A 20,273-nucleotide genomic window follows, 5' to 3' on the forward strand; every position below is an offset into this window, starting at 1 on the left:
TTCTCCTCCCTTCCCCTTCTTTGGGAAAATCTCAGAGTTTTTGTTTGACTCAACACAGTTCAAACCCTGGGTCGTCCTTCTGGTTTTCTGATAAATAGGAGAGGGATTTGTTGTAATATGAAAATATGAAGAAAGGTTGGCTCCCATCTTTAATACAGTTAAGATACTTGAGACATTGAAGGTCTGTAAATTATTAAGGAATTCTGTAGTCAAAATAGACATAATGTAACAGGCAGAGCCCAGATGTGAATGTATTTGACAGGTCTATACGTAAATAGTTTTTAATATCAGTCAAACCAATTCCACTTCAGTTTGTTGGTTAGGCTTCTATAGGCATATTAAAACTTGAAGCTTAATATTTGTAAACCACATTAACAGTGTACCGTTTTTTCTGCCTGGCCATGTAGTTAAGAAATTAAGAACAGGAGATTTCAATTTGGTGTCTGTCTCAAAAACAGGTAAGTGGTAAGAATCTGTTCTCTTTTCAGAATTCTTAACAGTCAAGTCACAGATTTTTCGCTTAAAAGCTTAATTTACACATCAAATCAAAGAAGAAAATTCCATATTGCTTTGTGTTCAGAGGCATGCATTTAATAAGTTTAACTAGGTGTAGTAGTTTTCTAGGCTGCCATAGCAAAATGCCACAGGCTTAACAATAGAAGCATGGCTTAAACAATAGAAAACGTTTTCCTCACACTTTTAGAAGCAGGAAGTCCAAGATCAAGGTGTCTGCAAGTTTGATTTTCTTCTTAAACTTCTTTCCTTTGCTTGCAGGTGGCTGTCTTCCCCCTGCATCCTCACATGGCCAACCCCTCAATCTGTGTATTGTCTTTATCCTAATCTCTTAAGGACTCCGGTCATATTGAGTTAGGGCACACCCATAAGACTTCACAAGGACTTCCCTGGTGGCTGAGACACTAAAGCGTCTGTCTAAAATGCGGAGACCCGGGTTCGATCCCTGGGTCGGGAAGATCCGCTAGAGAAGGAAATGGCAATCCACACCAGTACTATTGCCTGGAAAATCCCATGGACAGAGGAGCCTGGTAGGCTACAGTCCATGGGGTTGCAAAGAGTCGGACACGACTGAGCGCCTTGAGTTATAAGACTTCACAAACTGTCGGTCAGGACTAAAGCGACTTAGCACGCATGACGCACGTGACTTCACGGGCTTCCCACGTGGCCGTAGTGGTAAAGAACCTGCCTGCCAAAGCAGGAGACATAAGAGATGCAAGTTCGAATCTCTGGGTTGGAAAGGTCCCCTGGAAGAGGAAATGGCAACCCACTCCAGTATTCTTGTCTGGAGAATCCCATGAACAGAGGAGCCTGGAGGGCTACAGTCTATAGGGTTGCAAAGAGTTGGACACGACTGAAGCGACTTTAGCACACGTGCATATGACCTCATGTTCCCTTCATTACCTCTTAAAAGGCTCTGTCTCCAAGTTCAGTCACGTAAGAAGCATAGGCTCACGTCTTCAGCATACAAATTTTGGAGGGACAAGATTCAGCCCATAAGCCCAGGAGTTAAGAGTTCGTTTCTCAGCTGCAGTAAAGGTTCAGGCTCTTGATCACAGCAGGTTGCTGACCCCTCATGCGGCCACTGGGTCCAGCACTTTCCCGTCACAGCTGGATGGAGTGAGCGGCACCTCAGCCTCATGCCCTCATACTTGCCAGCTTCTCTTTAAGATTGCCGAGCACCTGCCCATCTTCAATATTTGTGAGCAGCAGCCGAGTGCTGTTGGGCACTGAGTTTGAATTTAAGTCCCTCACTGTTATTTGCCGAATACCTGCTTTTGTACCTGTGTTCTTCAAACACCATGGTGATACCTGCACTGCATACAAGTGACATGCAAGTTATTTTCATGCCTCCATTTAACACTGAGGTAGAGAGTAAATGGAAAGTGTGTCGAAGCTTAGATTTCCTAAGAAATCTTTGTTTCCCAATTTATTCAAAGATCACACTCTTTATCATGCTGTATTCCCTCATAGCTCAGTTGGTAAAGAATCTGCCTGCATTTCAAGAGACCTGGGTTCGATTCCTGGGTTGGGAAGATACTCTGGAGAAGGAAGTGGCAACCCACTCCACTGTTCTTGCCTAGAGAATCCCATGGATAAGAGGAGCCTGCAAGCTACAGTCCATGGGGTCGCAAGAGTCAGACACAACTTAGTGACTAAATCACAAATCATTAGACATTTACTAGTATAGACCTTTATTGTAGTTACAACTTTATAGTTTTATTTGTATCTAAATAATCAAATTAATGTACATAGGTTTTAGTTTTTAAAAACACCTCATACTCCATAACTTTATATTCATCTATTTTTGACACATGTAAGCACACATATTTGAATGTCACTGTGCAATTAGATATTCTTAGCACATGTCACTTGTGAAAGGCACTTTAAATCTAAGTACATTCAATTGAGCATAATTAAAATATCAAGATACATATTCTTCATATACATTTTGCCACTTAATTTTTTAAGTAGCTCTAAGTATCTACCATGTGAATTCAAATTAAAGGGAGGTGATTAAATTATAGTTATATTTAATGCTTTTAGTTTAAAATATAGCAGAAATTACACTGTGTTAAAAAAATACACTGCTATGTTTTCTGTGGACAGCAGATTGATGACAGAATCAAATTTTTTTTTTTTTTTACATGGAACACTATTACTATCCTCTGAGTTTTCACAAGACTATTGCCTAGAATGGTGGGGGCAGGAATAGAGATCATAAGGGCTTTACCATCTCGTGAGTTCTTTTGATGCCTCCCAAATTCCAAGAAAGAATGTTCAAGCAATGCATCTTGGTTAGTAAAGAAGCATTAAGAGAAAGGCTCGTTTAGTTTGTAACAGTTGAGAGAAAATGAGTTATGGAGGCTCCCGAACGACTTTTACATTATCTACAAGGTTATCTTTTCAATAATGTGTTTAGGCTGCTGCTGTTTCCTGTGATTGTAGTCGTGAGCAGAATGCCTCAAGTCATGTTTAATTCCTGTGTAACTTTTTTGTTTGTTTGTTCCCACCCCGCAGTTTGAGAGATCTTAGTTCCCCAACCTGGGATTGAACCTGGATGGAGCCTGGCAGTGAAAGCACCAGGTCCTAACTACTGGACTATCAGGATATTCTCTATTCCCATATGACTTTAAAACCTACTTGGTCATAATCATTGGCCCTAAAATAAGTTGCATTTTAGTGGAGAGCACTGTTCTTGGAACAGAGAATTTGGGCAACACAGCAAGATTCTGGACACTGTTGCCTTTCTAAATATTTAATTTCTTGAAGTTCTGTTTTTAAGAAAGAACTATTTCTTCCCCCAATAAAGTTAACTGTGCAGATCAGAAGTGTTAGTAATGAAGTAAATCATATAATACGGCCGAAGGAATTTGGGTGGCAAAAGTGGGAGAAAGAGAAGAAAAAATCAAGCCGACAGAAGCACTTGGCACTGAGCAAAAGCTGTGAGAGGAGCCACATTTCAGGTTCTTTGCACAGTATCTTGCCCATTTCAGAGAGGTGGGTATTAGAAGAAAAAAACCTATATTTTACTTAGAGGCTTGAGGACTGTATCATGGGAAAAATTAGAGCATTTGGAAAGAATGATGCTTTGTGTCGATAGAGTGCCATTCACTTGAGAAGCTTGGTGCTCCGGCTTCATGCTGACATAGTTGTAGCTTCCATAGCCCCACGTCCCTCTCTGGTTGCTCTTAGCCCTCCTGGAAGCAAAAGTGAATTGATGGGGATCACGGACTTTAGAGGGACTCGTGCAGCTAAAACTGGCATATGGAGACATGCACTTCCATTTGTGTCCGGAGCAAGATCTGGCGTCTGGCATCCACTTGCGCTCTTCTCCGTTGCTTCAGTCATGTCCAGCTCTTTGTGTTGACCCCATGGACTGTGGCCTGCGGGCTCCTCTGTCCATGGGATTCTCCAGGCACTGGAGTGGGTTGGCGTTTCCTTCTCCAGGGGATCTTCTTGACCCAGGAATCGAACCTGTGTCTCTTAGGCCTCCTGCATCGGCAGGCATTTATTCTTTATCACGAGTGCCACCATAAACCCCAGCATCCTGTTGGGATGGCTTTAAAAGCCAAATATTAGAACTCGATCTTGAGCATTAAGGGTGACTGTGTTGCCTTTCCCTTCTAGCCGTCGTATCGTCTGATCAGGAGTGCGTGGTGCGTCGTTTTCGGCAGGGGAAGCTCTTCTGTACTGCACTCCGTCTAGTCTCTTTCTCAGCCCCTTCTGTGCACATTTCCACAGCGGCTTGCCAGCTGTTGAGAGCAGCCCACACCTAATAGAACAGAGACCAGTCCACAGATGGTGTTATAACCTGTGCTGGTTATCTACCTAGCCACTGTCATTTTTACCAGGACGTCATGATTAACTGTTTCTCAGTAAAAAAAAACAAAAAAAAACAAAATAAACTTCACAATGTATAAGTACTCAGAATGTATTGAATGTTAGTGTGAATTTCATTAAATATAATTGAATGAATTTGTATTAAACAAAAGCCATCAGGTTATGCTGAGCTCTAGGGCATCACCTGTCACTCAGTTAGAGGAGTCCTTTCCATCCTTTATTTACTCCCCCCTTTTTTTTGACCTGATAAGGCCACTTTCTAGGAATCCTGATTATGACCGTGCTTTCCTATGAAAAAAGGTTTAATTTGCAAGTTCCTAGGAAAGAAAAATTTGAAAACTCAATTGCACTGGCTTTAAAAAGGCTTGTTTAAACTAAATTCACGTAAACAGAGTTCCATCATGTATGTATTAATGGTACTCAGTACCACTGACGAAGAAGGCAATGGCACCCCACTGCAGTACTCTTGCCTGGAAAATCCCATGGGCGGAGGAGCCTGGTGGGCTACAGTCCATGGGGTCGCTATGAGTCGGACACAACTGAGCAACTTCACTTTCACTTTTCACTTTCATGCATTGGAGAAGGAAACGGCAACCCACTCCAGTGTTCTTGCCTGGAGAATCCCAGGGACGGAGGAGCCTGGTGGGCTGCCATCTATGGGGTCGCACAGAGTCGGACTCGACTGAAGCGACTTAGCAGCAGCGGTACCACTGATTGAGCGCTGTGGTGTGCTGGTGCTTGGTACTTGATTTGGTACCAAATCCAGTTCTTGTTTCCATGTTCTGCTCTCATCACCCTCTAAATAACACCCAAAATATGGGCTCCACGAGGGTGAGGATTTTTGTCAGTTTCGTTTATTCCTGTCCACCCAATTCTACAGTTGGCACATTGAAAGCATGAAGAGCCTTAATGTCACTGTGTCCATTTTACAGATGAAGTAACTTTTGAGCCTGTAAGAAGCTTGTCAGAGCCTAGGCTGTCAATCATGGGGCCACACCGACTCCCAACAGCGCCTCCCATTGCTTGAGCAGCTGCTCTGTGTCAGGCCCTGTGCTGGGTGTTGGTACATACTACTTTATTTAGTCCTCACAATGAGTCTATGAAATGGTTACAACTCTTTGTTGTTGTTCAGTAGCTAAATCATGTCTGACTCTTTGTGACCCAGTGGACTGCAACATACCAGGTTTTCCTGTCCTTCACTGTCTCTTGGAGTTTTCTCAAACTCAAGTCCAGTGAGTCGGTGTTGCTATCCAACCATCTCATCCTCTGTTGCCCCCTGTTCCTCCTGCCCTCTATCTTTCTCAGCGTCAGGGTCTTTTCCAGTGAGTTGGCTGTTCACATCAGGTGGCCAAAGTACTGTAGCTTCAGCTTCGGCATCAGTCCTTCCAGTGAATATTCAGAGTTGATTTCCTTTAGGATTGACTGGTTTGGTCTTCTTGCTGTCCACGGGACTCTCAAGAGTCTTCTCCAGCACCACAGTTTGAAGGCATCAGTTCTTAGCGCTCAGCCTTCTTAGTGGTCCAGCTCTCACACCTGTACATGACTACTGGAAAAACCATAGCTTTGACTAGATGGCCCTTGCCGGCAAAGTGATGTCTCAGCTTTTTACTTGTTTATTTTTTTGTCTCTACTTTTTAATGCACTGTCTAGGTTTGTCATAACTTTTCTCCCAAGGAGAAAGCATCTTTTAAACTTCATGGCTGCAGTCACCACCCACAGTGATTTTGGAGCCCCGCAAAATAAAATCTTTCACTGTTTCCACTTTCCCTACCTGTTTGCCATGGAGTGGTGGGACTGGATGCCCTGATCAGAGCAGCCCTGTGTAGTGTTTAAACTCTAGCTACCTGCTCCATCTTCCAGTCTTCGGGCAGAGGGCTTGAAGGCATGAGCAGGGGCCTGGGGCTCTTCCTTAGAGGTCACTAACTGCTTCATCCTCTCATCTATGTTGCAGGTCAGACTGACTGTGCCATAACTTCCCTGGGAGAGCCAGAGTAACTCTGCTGTTGCTGCTTAGGGCTCTTACGTTGCTGTTTTGATTGATGCTTTAGAACTTGAGTTGTGGCTCCTTGCGCCAAATCCCGATCCATTTGATTCTATTCTCTGTATCTTTGAAGGCTATATAGTAAGACTAAGACTAATAATTGTCAGTTTCTGCTGTGAATCGAAATTATCCCACAACTCTGTGTGTGTCATTAAAGCAAATCTGCAAGCTTTACAAAACTCCCTTCCACCCCTCCTCCTCGCCTCAGAACTTGTGCTGTTCTGCTTAAGTGTAACATAATTATCTGTTTATCTTTTCACTCTCCCTAGATCTTTTTCTCCTTAATACCCTAAATAAATTTTCATTCCACCTTGCTTGCTTCCGTAAATGACTAGCAATCTCTCTTTCTCCGCTTCCCTTGAGAAATGGAGATGACAGGCGCTGTCTGATTTCTCAGCCTCCCTCTGCAATCACAGGTCGCTGCACGCACTGGACTTGGCCTCCCCGTCTCAGCAGCCTTGGCTGGCTGCCGTCTGCCCTTCAGGAAGCCCCTCTCTTGACATCCGTGCCTGTGTCACCGTGCACTGTGGTGTGCAGCTGGAGGGTCTCATCATTTCTTAGCTCTTTGTTGCTTTCTTAGTCACTTAATTGTGTCTGACTCTTTGCGACACCATCGACTGTCACCCATCAGGCTCCTAAGACCATGGAATTCTCCAGGCAAGGACGCTGGAGTGGGTTGCCATTTCCTCCTTCAGGGGAATCTTCCCAACCCAGGGTTCAAACCCGCGTCTCCCATATTAGCAGGCAGATTGTTGACCTCTGAACCACCAAGGAAGCCCTCTCTCCTGGGTGTTTCATCTTCCTTTCACCCCATATGAACCCTCGCCTTCAGGCAGCACATACGTAGGGTGATGCCCTTATCCGTAGGGTGATGCCCTTATCCGTGTCTCAGTCCTTAATTCCCACCTTGCCCTTTTATTGCCTCTGGATGTGTCATTTCTCTAGGTCTCTTTGTTCCTCCATTTTAGACGTATGCAAAAACTCTGAGCCTTTCTCTGATCCTACCCACTCTTAGCCCCGCGCTCAGCTCCAAGCCCTGCTGATCTCCACTGCTTCTCCCCACCGCCTGTCTCAGGGCTTCCCTGACGGCTCAGCGGTAAAGGACCTGCCTGTGCGTGCAGAAGACACACGAGATGTGAGTCCGATCCCTGGTTGGGACAACCCCCTGGAGGAGGGCTCCCCTGGAGGCACCCACTCCAGTATTCTTGCCTGGAGAAGTCCATGGACAGAGGAGCCTGGTGGGCTCCAGACCACGGGGTCAAAAAAGTCAGACACAGCTTAGTGATTGAGCACGCACCCCCGCCCCTACCTCATCACCAAGTAACGGTTCTAATTCCGGCCTTTCTTCTCTCTCACCTAGTCTGCTAAATGCTTACTTTTTATCCTTGCCTCAGGGGTTCTTCCTCCTAGTAAACTGTCCCCTCACAGCTCAGTTGGTAAAGAATCTGCCTGCAATGCAGGAGACCCCGGTTTGATTCCTGGGTCGGGAAGACCCCCTGGAGAAGGAAAAGGCTACCCACTCCAGTATTCAGGCCTGGAGAATTCCATGGACTGTATAGTTCACAGGGTCGCAGAGTCGGACACGACTGAGCGACTTTCACTTCACTTTGCTGCCCAGTCAGCTTTCTGAGACCTGGATACGAGTCCCAGCATTGGCCGGCTCCTAAACGTGCCAGCTTCCCTCCCACCACAGGCTCACGCCCAGGCATCTCCCCACGGGGCAGCTCCACTCACCGAGGGTGGCAGTGCAGGCCTTCCCCGCACTGGCCCCAGGAGTCTTATTTTCCACCATACCGTCTCATACCCCTTCCAGCCATCTGAAACGATGATTCTTCCATGCTCCCACGATAAGCAGTGGAAACCAGTGCTCAGGCTCTGGCATCCAGCAGGTCTAGTTTTGAATCCAGGCTTCACCTTCTTAGGTGTGTGACCTCTGGCAAGGTACATAACCTCCTTTCAGCCTCACTTGCTTACTTATGAAATGAGAATACTATTATCACCTATCTGATGATGTTTTGAGGACTCAAAGAGAAAGTCCGATAGAGCTTTTGGCAAGCACTCAATAGATGTTCTGGGATGACCATGTTAATTTCATCATAGTTATCCTTATTGGAATCTCTTTGGACAGTTGTGCTGCTGGTTTTATTTCCCTTCTGAGTGTGGCACAAGCTCTTGTCAGGGTGACTGTGTCTTTTTCTGCCTGGACTCAGTTCAGTTCAGTCGCTCAGTCGTGTCCAACTCTTTGCGACCCCGTGAGTCACAGCACACCAGGCCTCCCTGTCCATCACCATCTCCCGGAGTTCACTCAAACTCACATCCATCGAGTCCGTGATGCCATCCAGCCATCTCATCCTGGTTCATCCCCTTCTCCTCCTACCCCCAATCCCTCCCAGCATCAGAGTCTTTTCCAATGAGTCAACTCTTCGCATGAGGTGGCCAAAGTACTGGAGTTTCAGCTTTAGCATCATTCCTTCCAAAGAAATCCCAGGGTTAGTCTCCTTCAGAATGGACTGGTTGATCTCCTTGCAGGCCAAGGGATTACCTAAATCCTAACTGCGATTCAGTGACCAGTTTACATGTTATATACTTTTTTCTTTTTTCACCAATCCTGTTTTTTATTTTTTAATTTTAGTTGTGGCAAAAACACATGACACATAATTTACCATCTTAACCGTTATTTTTTCTTGATTTATCTGTTTGTTTTTGATTGCGCTGGGTTTTGCTGCTGTGTGAGGGCTTTCCCGTTGCAGTGAGTGGGGCTGCTCTGTTGTGCCGCACAGTCTCTCGTTGTGGTGGCTTCTCTCGTTGCAGAGCACGGCTCTCAGTGCGTGGGCTCACTAGCTGTGGCTCACAGGCTTCAGTTGCCTGTTGCATATATAGGATCGTCTCGGACCAGGGATCGGGCCCGAGGCCCTAGCACTGGCAGGCGGATTCCTATCCATTGTACCACTAGAGAAGTCCTTCAGTTCAGTTCAGTCGCTCAGTCGTGTCCGACTCTGCGACCCCATGAATCCCAGCACACCAGGCCTCCCTGTCCATCACCATCTCCCGGAGTTCACTCAGACTCGCGTCCATCGAGTCCGTGATGCCATCCAGCCATCTCATCCTCTGTTGTCCCCTTCTCTTCCTGCCCCCAATCCCTCCCAGCATCAGAGTCTTTTCCAGTGAGTCAACTCTTCGCATGAGGTGTCCAAAGTACTGGAGTTTCAGCTTCAGCATCATTCCCTCCAAAGAAATCCCAGGGCTGATCTCCTTCAGAATGGACTGGTTGGATCTCCTTGCAGTCCAAGGGACTCTCAAGAGTCTTCTCCAACACCACAGTTCAAAAGCATCAATTCTTCGGCACTCAGCTTTCTTTACAGTCCAACTCTCACACCCATATATGACCACAGGAGAAGTGCTTAACCATTCGTAACTGTACGATTTAGTAGTGTTAACTGTATTCGTACAGCTATGCAACACATCTCTAGAAGTTTTTCATCTTAAAAAACGGAAACTCTGCTCTTAGAACAATTTCTCTTTTCTTCCCTCTGCCAATCCCTGGCAACCATAGCTTTCTATGAATTTGTCCTTGAGGTTCATGCGTGTTGTAGCGTGTGGCAGGATCTCTTCCCTAAATAACAGTCCAATGTATGTATGTCCCACCTTTTCTTTGTATATTCATTGGCTGATGGACAATTTGGCATATTTTCAATATTCTCCTTTAAAAAAAGGAACTTAGAGATAAAATCAAGCCAAAGTGGAAACCTTTATTAAATCTTGATTCAAAGAAACCAGTAAGCACATTTTGGAGCCAGTTTGTATTTTTAACTTTGGACTAGGTATGAGATGATACCAAAGAAATAGTATGAGTGAAAATAATATTGTGATTTTGTTAGAAAATATCCGCACATTTAGGGAGCCATGCTGAATCCTGTAGAGGTGGAAACTCTGTTGTGTGACATCTGCTGTAAGGTGCCTCAAGCAGTAAAAGGGAAAGGGTGTCTTAAAAAAATAGGACAAGTTATACAAAGCCACGGTAACCAAGCAGCATGGTACTGGCTGAAAACCAGGCATATGAAGCTAATGGAATAGAATAGAGGACTGAGAAACACACCCTTGTGCATATGGAAGTGGCAAGACCACCCCGTGGGCGAAAGAATGGTTTTTTTCCAACAAAGGGTGTTGAGAAAACTGAATATGCATGCATGCTAAGTCACTTCAGTCGTGTCCAACTCTTTGTGACCCTACAGACTGTGGCCTGCCGGGCTCCTCTGTCCATGGGATTCTCCAGGCAAGAATACTGGAGTGGGTCCCCGTGCCCGCCTCCAGGGGATCTCCCTGACCCAGGGATGAACCCACGTCTTTTATGTCTCTTGCATTTGCAGGCAGGGGTTCTTTCCCACCTGGGGAGCCTTTGAGAAAAACAGATATCCACATGCAAAAAAATTAATTTGGACCCTAACCTTACATTAAATGTAAGACCTGAAACCGTAAAACTACTGGAAGAAAGCACAGGGGAAAAACTTCATGACGTTGGATTCGGCAGTGATTTCTTGGTATGACACCAAGGGCCCAGGAGCAAGGTTAGACAAATGAAGCTATCTCAACTTTAAAAACATCTGTGCACCTGTTATCTCCTTATGTATTTTACCGCCTCCCCAGATTATCCAAACTAGCAGAAAACTTTCCCTCCCTTGAATTTCACGGCAGTGTGTCTGGACCTTAGCTCTTACCACATATTTATCTTATGTGCCATTTTTTTGTATTCATAAGGGATATATTTCTTGGAGTCAGTAGAAAACCCTTCCTTCTGCTTGTTGGTTGTGTAGCTCTGAAGTGTAAGTTGCTGTATTAGTTTGTTAGAGCTGCCGTAACAGAATACCCACTGGTGGGGTGACAAAGTAAATTGATTTTCTCACATTCCTGAAGGCTGGAAGTCCAAGACCGAGGTGTGTGCAGGGTTGGTTCCTTCTGAGGCTTCTCTTCTTGGCTTGGAGATGGCTGCCTTCTTGCTCTGCTCCACGGCCCTTTCTCTGTGTATACATGTGTCTGTATCTTGGCTTCCTCTTTCTGTAAGGACACCAGTCACATTGGATTAGGGCCTACCCACAGGATTTCAGTTTCCCTTAATTAGTTCTTATGAAGTCCTGTATTTGATTTTAGTCACAGTCTAAGATACTAAGGGCTGAGATTTTAATATATGAATTTTGGTGGAATACTGTTCAGCACATAATAGTTGCTTCCATCTTTCTATGCCTCGGTTTCCTCTTATGTAAAACCTGGGGAAAAAATTACCTCTTGAGTGAACAGAAAGCATAGAGAATATTGATGCATGCAAGACAACACCCTAATAGCCTCTGATGGATGCTTAATGAATGTTTATTACCTCCAGTCCTCTTTAAAACTCCTTGAGAACAGGAATGCCTTCTCACTCATCTTGTGTCCTTACTGTTGCTAGGACAAACTTGGAACCTGATTGGTAAAAATATTTAGTGACTTGGAACTTCCTTGGTGGTCCAGTGGCTAAGACTGTGGGCTCTCAGTGCAGGAAGCCCAGGTTCAATTCCTGGTCAGAGAACTAGATCCCACATACCTCAACTAAGACCAGCACAGCCAAATATATATATATATATGTATGTATGTTTCTTTTTTAATTTGTTGAATAAATACATGAATGAATGATCACGCCTCAGAAGTGAATCTGCAATAGGAGCGTGAGTTTCTGTTTAGGTGGATCCAGATACTGGATATTAAGTAAGATTTCAATCATGAAAACTATACTGAGAAGCCTGAAAAGAAGTCAGCGTCCCCACTGTAAATATTTTATGCTGGTTCTGACGTGCTAAACTGTCACCTGGCCTGCTTGCCACAGACTCCAGAAAGTCACTGGGAAGTGCTTTGTGACGAAATTGTACACATACAAAAAGCAGTATCTTCCCAGCCAGAGGCCTCAAGTGATGAGGGACACGGAGACATCACATGCACAATAGGTGTTCCTGTCCGCTGTCTGCAGATTCAGCTGTCTTTGATCTCTGCAGAGGAGGGGTGTGGGTACGGCGCTGTGAATGGACAATCGGCCAGGAGGCTGAAGAGCAGCCGTGGCACACCATTCAGTGAGCGGGTCGCGGTGGTGCCCAGACCCCGTGCATCTGATGATAAGCATCTTCTCTTGGTGCCTCGGAGTCTCTCATTTCCTTCCAGTTTGACTCCAAAGGACTGATTCGTCTTCAGCCCCACTATAGCGTGCCACTTTGAGTCTGTAGGTTCTTTCTTTCTGAAGCCCCAGGGGTAATGAGCCCATCATCATTTCTTCCTAATATCACTGCACTCTTTTCTCCCCACTGCCTCTATTTTCTGCAGCTCTCTGAAGGGAACTTTTGCATCGTCCTTAGTGATTAGACTTTACTGTGCTGTCCTAAAAGGTTGATATGTATCAGTTGGCTTGGAGTCAAGGGAGTTGCATATTATTTCTTACTTTATTGTATATAATATTAACTTTTGCGAGCATTATTTATAAGATAATGAATGGGCTTCCCTCGTGGCTCAGCGGTAAAGAATCTGCCTGCCATGCAGGAGATGTGGGTTCGATCCCTGGGTCAGGAAGATCCTGTAGAGAAGGAAATGACAGCCCACTCCAATATTCTTGGCTGGGAAAGTCCCATAAATAGAGGAGCCCGGCGGACTACAGTCCATGAGGTTGCTGAAGAGTCAGACACAACTTAGCAACTAGACAGTAACTACAAAGGTAATGAATAAGATAGCAATTCTATACCTAAACATCATAACCTTTAATAATGTTATTACTACTTGGATATGTATAAAAGGTTTGTTAGAAGTTCAGATGTAAAACATGTAAATGTTACTTTCTGAAAGTATGTAGAAAACTAGAATTAGAAATCAAAGCCTTAAGCCCTTTAAGCAGCCTCTCAGAGTTGAAAGGCAGCCTAGAGATGATGTAGTAAAGTGAAATGGTTCTCAACTCTCACTGCACATTTTAATCACATAGGGAGGGGCAGATGCAGAAAGTCTCATTTAATTTGCCAACAGTAAGATCTAGGAGTCACTGCTTTTGAAAAGCTCTTCAAGCAGCCATAGCATGCCACCAGGGAGGACAGTCATCAGCCTGAGAGCTAGAGGAAGGGAAACCAGTGTGTTTAGAATCACTGAGCACCGTGCCGGCTGCTGTACATTCTCCATCTCTTTGATCCTCATGACAAGTGAGATGGTTCGACTAGCAGTGACCGAGGCTCTGTCGTCACACGTGATGCTCAGCTGCCCCTTAACCGCTCTTGGCAGCACGTGGTGAGTGTGCGTTGGAGTTCTGTTCTGTTCTTCTAGAAGATCCAAGTACATGTGTGCCGACTGCTCTCTATTCTACCCTTGGTGGACATGGTCTTCCCTACTTTTGAGCTTTTAAAAGTCAGCCTCAGGCTAATTCCAGCTCAGCAAATCCTTCCCAGTAGTTCTGCCCCATGGAACAGTTTTTTAATTTTTATTTATCTTCGCAACATGAAAACTCAAGTCCAGAAGCACAAACACAGTCCTTTACTGTGCCCTCAGCCTTGGTATCAGGCCAGGTCCCTTTCAGCTCTTCGTTTTGCCTCCCTTAGGCAGCTCCCTCCCTGTCACTTGGAAAGATGCAGGTGCAAACTCGCAAAATATTCCAGGGCTGTAGACGGGCAGGGTTGGGTCTTCTGGCCCACCTGCAGGTCGCAGGCGTGTGAGCAAGGTGTGGCTGTTCCGAGCCCTAGAGCAGGGGAGGCAGCATGGCTTCGTGTGGGCAGAAGACCCCGGCAGGCTCTCCTTCCCCTCTAGAGGGGGGCCTTCTGTGGGGCTTTTCATGAATCCAAACCAGGTTTTCTCTACAACTTCCTAAGTCACCCAGGAGAGATGAAGATGATGGGTGAAACATGAGATAAGCAAGTACAGACAGGGAGTCGGTGGCTGTCTAGACAGACTTCTCCATAGTTTATATGTGGGGAGAGGGGAACATCCTAGACTGTTTTTAAGAATGTATGTCTTGACTAAGTTGGTAAAAATGGAAAAATGATTTGATTCAGACAGTTAAAGGATGAACATTTTTCTTTGGTTTTTGTTTTTTTGGTTAACATTACCTCTCGTATTAGATAAGTTATGCAGCAATATTTATTTTTCTTTATGGAAGCATGACATGGTCTATGTGGAGGAAACAAAAAATATAGCAGAAAAGAAAATAAACCATCTGTATCTCTGCTACGTGATGGTCAGGGATAGCAGGGAGAGAGGCATGCGTGTGTTTGCACATCTGAGAGTTTTTGCTTCATAATGCGTATTATTCATAATACACCTTATTCTTATTGGCAGCATAATATCTCATTGCAGGCATATACTCAAGGGCATTTAATCTGTCCCTTCCCACTGCATATTTATGTTGTTTCTGATTTTTATTTCCAGGTATTAAACAATACTTCAGAGGCCATTCCTATAACTGGTTTTGATTAATACAAGCCATTTTCTGAGGGCACACACGTTGGTAGGATCAGAGACTCTAGCAAGAAGTAGTTTGGTATGAAATTGACCCAAACTGTGCCTGTTACCACAATAGCATCTGCTAAGCTGTAAACGTCAGCACCGTGTCTGTGGGCTGGTTTGGTGATGTGGCTGCATAATGAAGATTCTGAACTACATGCGTGTGTCAGCCTTAGTTTGGAAGATATAAAAATGTAATAAGTTTGAGACAAGGAATAACAAGTTGAAGTATAGTAAGAATGTGATTGCTTATAATAAATATAGGCTTATAGCTTCAAAATAGCTTAAAATTTCCCTTAGAGTGTGCACTTTAGAGATTTCCACAGATGATCTTGGAGGTGTGGCATCCAGCCATTTGCCAGAATGAACACATGTTGTTCGTAGTTTTGGCTGTAATTGATTTAATGCATATTTTTTTTACTACTTTAATATGTATCTTATATGAAAAGAACAATTCTATACTCAGGTTAATACAGAAATAAAATATAATGATACCTAAGTCCATAAAATGGTGTTTGATGAGGGATCTGATTTTTTAAGAGAAGTAAAAAAGCTTTCACCTAAGTTTGTCTGTTCTCTGGCAATTTTTGAAATAGTGATAGAATTGTGAAGTATTTATCAAAAAAAAAAAAAAATCATGGGAAAGCCCGTGTTCTCCTTGCCCCCTTCCCGTGCTGAGGAAGGCACAGTCGTGTCTCTTTAACTGGACACCTCTTGACTTTCACTTCGTGGCTGCCTTCGTGTGCTTGGCTTTGAGTCTTGTGGTGGCAGTTGATTGCGCTTCAAGGAATGTTTGTCACTGTAGCGTGAGGACTTGGGGGAGGCCAACAGGAGCCTCTCTGTGTTGGACCAGGTCTCTGGTGTTGGCTGTCTTTCAGCCTCCACGTGAAGGAAACAGAGCCTGACTCAAGTCCTCCCAGGCAGGCACTGTATTTTGACTCAGACTCATAATCGCTGTTTTAATTGTTGGGGCAAGAATTGAAACTCCAGTCTATTGAGAATAGAATATTCTGCGCTCCTTTGAGGAGAATCACTCATCTCTTCCTGAACCACCCTGCTTTATACTAAATCTTTTCTTTTCCTCCTTTTTTAGGCAGGGGGCTCCCAGGTGATTTTCACCAACCCTTTGGAAATTGTCAAGATCCGTCTGCAAGTGGCTGGAGAGATCACCACGGGGCCCCGAGTCAGCGCGCTGTCCGTCGTCAGGGACTTGGGCTTCTTCGGGATCTACAAGGTAAGTCCTGTTAGTCATTTCTTGGAGCGCATGCTTATCTCCTACACTAGTAGGTGTTCATTGGTGTGAAATTGATTCCTCACATTCGTGTACCTGGAGATCTTCTGCCAGAGCTCATGGGACATCTTCATGCCAGTCAGGGAGAGGTGCCCCTTCCTGGCGTCTGCCAAGTAGCTGTCCTTAGAAGGCATAAATCAAGGATGAATATGAAGCCGTGACCCCCGCACACAGTTTGCCACGGCACTGGCTAGAGTTTTGTTTGGATCTGTTCAGTTTCAGTTCAGTTCAGTTGCTCAGTCGCGAGGTCGACTCATGGGGTCGACTCTTTGCAACCCCATGAACCACAGCACACCAGGCCTCCCTGTCCATCACCAGCTCCCAGAGTACACCCAAACCCATGTCCATCGAGTCGTTACTGATGTAAAAATCTGGTTCTCGGCACTGCTGCTCATGAATGGCAGCTGCCAGGCTCACGGGGCGCCATCTTGCAAGGGAGATGGGCTGAGTTCCGTTTACCCACACATGTGAAGCCCGTGCTAGATCAGGAATTTATGTTCCAAACCTATCCACATGTGTGCCTTGTCACAATTGTTTTGCATGCTAGCCGTTTATCATTAAGGAAATAGATTTTGAGAACAATTGCAAAACAAAAACTTTAGAAATTCTTCAAATTTGTTATTTACGCTTTTCTGCCAAGTAAGTTGTAATGAACTAGAACTAAGCTTTATGTTATGTCCTGCTATAAGGCTTCATCAAACATAAGGTGTTCACTGTTTTTCAATGAGAAGATTTTTAAAAAGCAGTTTCATGGCCAGTTTGAATAAGTAAACCTTCAGGGATTTAAGAAGGTAAGTCAAATGCCTACTTAAAATATCTTTCATTTATTTACACATGGATATATAAAATCACATTGTATAGAATTAATGTAGCTTTTTTCTATGTAAACATATCTAGAAAAATTTAATTCTTCATAAGAGTTTTGAGCCCGTTTCGTGATCACCACTTACTCCACATTTTAAATCAGCAGTTCATACGGTTTTGCCAAGCCTGCCATCTTCATTTTCATTCCACGCTGGCAAGAGGAAGGCCTTTTGGACGTTGTGTAATACTGGCCCAGGAAACCTTGTCCCACAGACACAGAACATTAGAGTTGTTCCTTTTTTTTTTTTCTATTCCCAATTTATCCTGAATGGATATAAATGGTCCATGTGTACCATACTGCTTTTGCAAGTGAACTTTCAATGCCTAGTTTTGCCATTCAGCACAGCATTTATTGAAGTATCCCCTAGGAATATTTTTTTATCCTTTTCAACTCAGTTTTTTAGGTGACCTTGGTAAACGGTCAGTGTGAGTGATAACCGAGGTTGTTTCAAGCAAGTCTGCCTTCCTCACCTGGAACTCCATACTTCTCAAGGTCAAGTAGTGGGAAGAGTACTCGAAGATCTGAGACTTTGTGAGGATCAAATATTAGGTGATGCCCTCTTAGTGTCTGGGGGAGAACCTCGCCTTTTATGTAGACATCCTGTAGTGTTTAAGAATAAACATGTTGATTTTTTTTTTTAAGTAATTTTATTTATGTATGTATTTTTGGCTGTGCTGGGTCTATCAAAATACAGTGCCTGCCTGGGAGGACTTGGGTCAGGCTCTGTTTCCTTCACGTGGAGGCTGAAAGACAGCCAACACCAGAGACCTGGTCCAACACAGAGAGGCTCCTGTTGGCCTCCCCCAAGTCCTCACGCTACAGTGACAAACATTCCTTGAAGCGCAATCAACTGCCACCACAAGACTCAAAGCCAAGCACACGAAGGCAGCCACGAAGTGAAAGTCAAGAGGTGTCCAGTTAAAGAGACACGACTGTGCCTTCCTCAGCACGGGAAGGGGGCAAGGAGAACACGGTCTTCCCAAAACACTAAGGGGGCGTCACATGATACTCGATCATTGCTCTGCGGGCCTTTCTCCAGCTGCAGCGAGCAGGGGCTACTTTCTAGCCGTGGTGTCCAGGCTTCTCGCTTGCTGTGGAGCACCGGCTCTAGGGCACCTGGGCTTCAGGAGTTGCAGCCGTGGGCTCAGTAGTTGTGGCTCTTGGGCTTAGTTGCTCTGCGCCATGTGGGATCTTCCTGGATCAGGGATCAAAACCCGTGTCTCAAAGCCCTGCACTGGCAGACAGGTTCTTCACCCACTGAGCCACCAGGCAAGTCCTACGCTAGTATTTTTTTTTAAGTAGCGCTTAAAATGCTCAGTGTGATCGTGCAGTGGAACACGATGTGATAGCTGTTTCATTTACCAAATTGTGATCCAGCTGTAAGAAATAAACAGTATTGTCATGAGGCATAGCATTCATCATCAATTTGAGGAAAAGTCATCTTCTGTTCTGCATTTTTAGGCTCGTGCAGACTTCCACATGATATAGCAGCATGTCATTTTGACAAGATGCCAAGCAGTCTTTCAGTGGCTTGTCTGGTAAAAAGCACTTAGGAGCTATGGCAATGACTGCTATCGAAATGTCTAGATGGATAAAATGGTAAAAACTTGTTTGCTGACACAGAAACAGAGACTGTTAAACTACCTGCAAATTTTTCAAGACTCAGACTCAGTCCTTTTCATCTTCATAGTATTTCATAATCTTAATCCTCTTTAACGCCCCTTGGAAGGAGTCAGTCTCCTAATTTTGTAGTTAGGAGAACAGAGGTGCCAACGGTGGTATCTGAGCTGAAATTGAGGCTCAAAAGTTTCTTGTTTCCACTTTTCTGCTAAAATGGCTTTCTTGACATGAGCAGGATTGCTCAAGTTTGAGCAAGAGACCTCTCCCATATAAAGTTAGTTTAATTACTAGCCTGGTGGCTTAATCTAGTTCAGAGGCATTCCACAGGCCTGGCTGCTGCTTTTCAAAACACTGCTTTCGGTGTATTGGTAATTACCAAGTGAAGTCACTAACAATTTGAGCTTTGAGCTTCTGGAAACTTGATTGCCTGGTGAGAGAATGACCTGGCAGGCAGGCCCTTCCATTCTGCTGGCCACGGGTGTCCTCAGCAGATCAGCAAGTACCCCTCTCCACTCAGTCTGATTGGGCTGTGTCGCCACCCTGGCTCATTCTCATTTGTTTTGTCCCGCTTTCCAGCCTTAGGTTTTCTTTCCCGTGAGTTTCCTTTTCTCTGGGCTTATCTACTTTGCCCCAATCCTCCCTGGTCAGAAATCTCTATTGATTCCAGATCCTGCCTTTGAGGGGCATTGCCTGGAGAATCCCCATGGACAAAGGGGTCTTTGGGGCTACAGTCCGTGGGGTCGCCAAGAGTTGGACACGACTGAGTAAAGGGACTTCCCTGAGAGCCCATTGGCTAAAGCGGCATGCTCCTAGTGCTGGGAGCCCAGGTTTGACCCCTGGTCAGGGAACTAGATCCCACACGCAGCAACAAAGATCAAAGATCCTACATGCCTCAACTAAGACCCGGTGCAGCCAAATAAATAAAATTTTAAAAAAATTTCTTTTTTTAGGGCTTCCCTGGTAGCTCAGCTGGTAAAAAAAATCCACCTGCAATGCAGGAGACCCCAGTTCTATTGCTGGGTCTGGAAGATGCCCTGGAGAAGGGAATAGCTACCCACTCCAGTATTCTGGCCTGGAGAATGCCACAGACTGAGGAGCCTGGCAGGCTAGTCCGAGGGGCCGCAGAGAGTCGGACGTGCCCGAGCGACGTTCGCAGCTTCAGCATCGCTGTGTACTGTGCCAAGTCGTAGCTTCTGCATACCTCTTTTCAGTGCTCACGTTTTCTGTTTCTAGTCTTGGTGCCAAGTAGAAAATTGTCAGTGACCTGGGGTGACTAATGCTGTTAAATCTGGTTCAGTGTCCCTCTGGGTGGGTCTGGAAAAAGAGGACCTCTATCCTAGTTTTGGGTGGAACAGATAGTCTTCATTTTTCCTTCCTTTGCACCTTTTGTTTGCTGTTGTTAACATGACAATGTGGGATCTAGGAGGGGTGAGGGGAGGCTCTGTCTGTGTGTTTAGACCTGCAGTGTTTAACCTCACTTAATTGGACTTAACCAGGCTTTCTGTTTTTCTCCTGAATTGACTTGCAAAATACCCAGCTATTCTAACTGTGACTTCCCGGTAAAAGGTAATTAGAATAGTTGCTTTGGATATACATTTGCAACTGAAAAA

The 20,273-nt window shown here is 44.8% G+C and overlaps 1 protein-coding gene across 2 annotated transcripts in view; it reads left to right on the top strand.

The window, feature by feature from the left end:
- Window positions 1–20,273, top strand: part of SLC25A13 (solute carrier family 25 member 13) — a 226,700-nt gene that overhangs the window by 174,395 nt on the left and 32,032 nt on the right. For both annotated transcript variants that reach the window (XM_018047391.1, XM_018047392.1), the window contains exon 14: window positions 15,981–16,121. In XM_018047391.1, coding sequence (XP_017902880.1) covers window positions 15,981–16,121 — 141 coding nt within the window. The remainder of the gene's footprint in view (window positions 1–15,980; window positions 16,122–20,273) is intronic.

Source organism: Capra hircus, chromosome 4 (assembly GCF_001704415.2).
Source record: "Capra hircus breed San Clemente chromosome 4, ASM170441v1, whole genome shotgun sequence".
NCBI lineage: Eukaryota > Metazoa > Chordata > Mammalia > Artiodactyla > Bovidae > Capra > Capra hircus.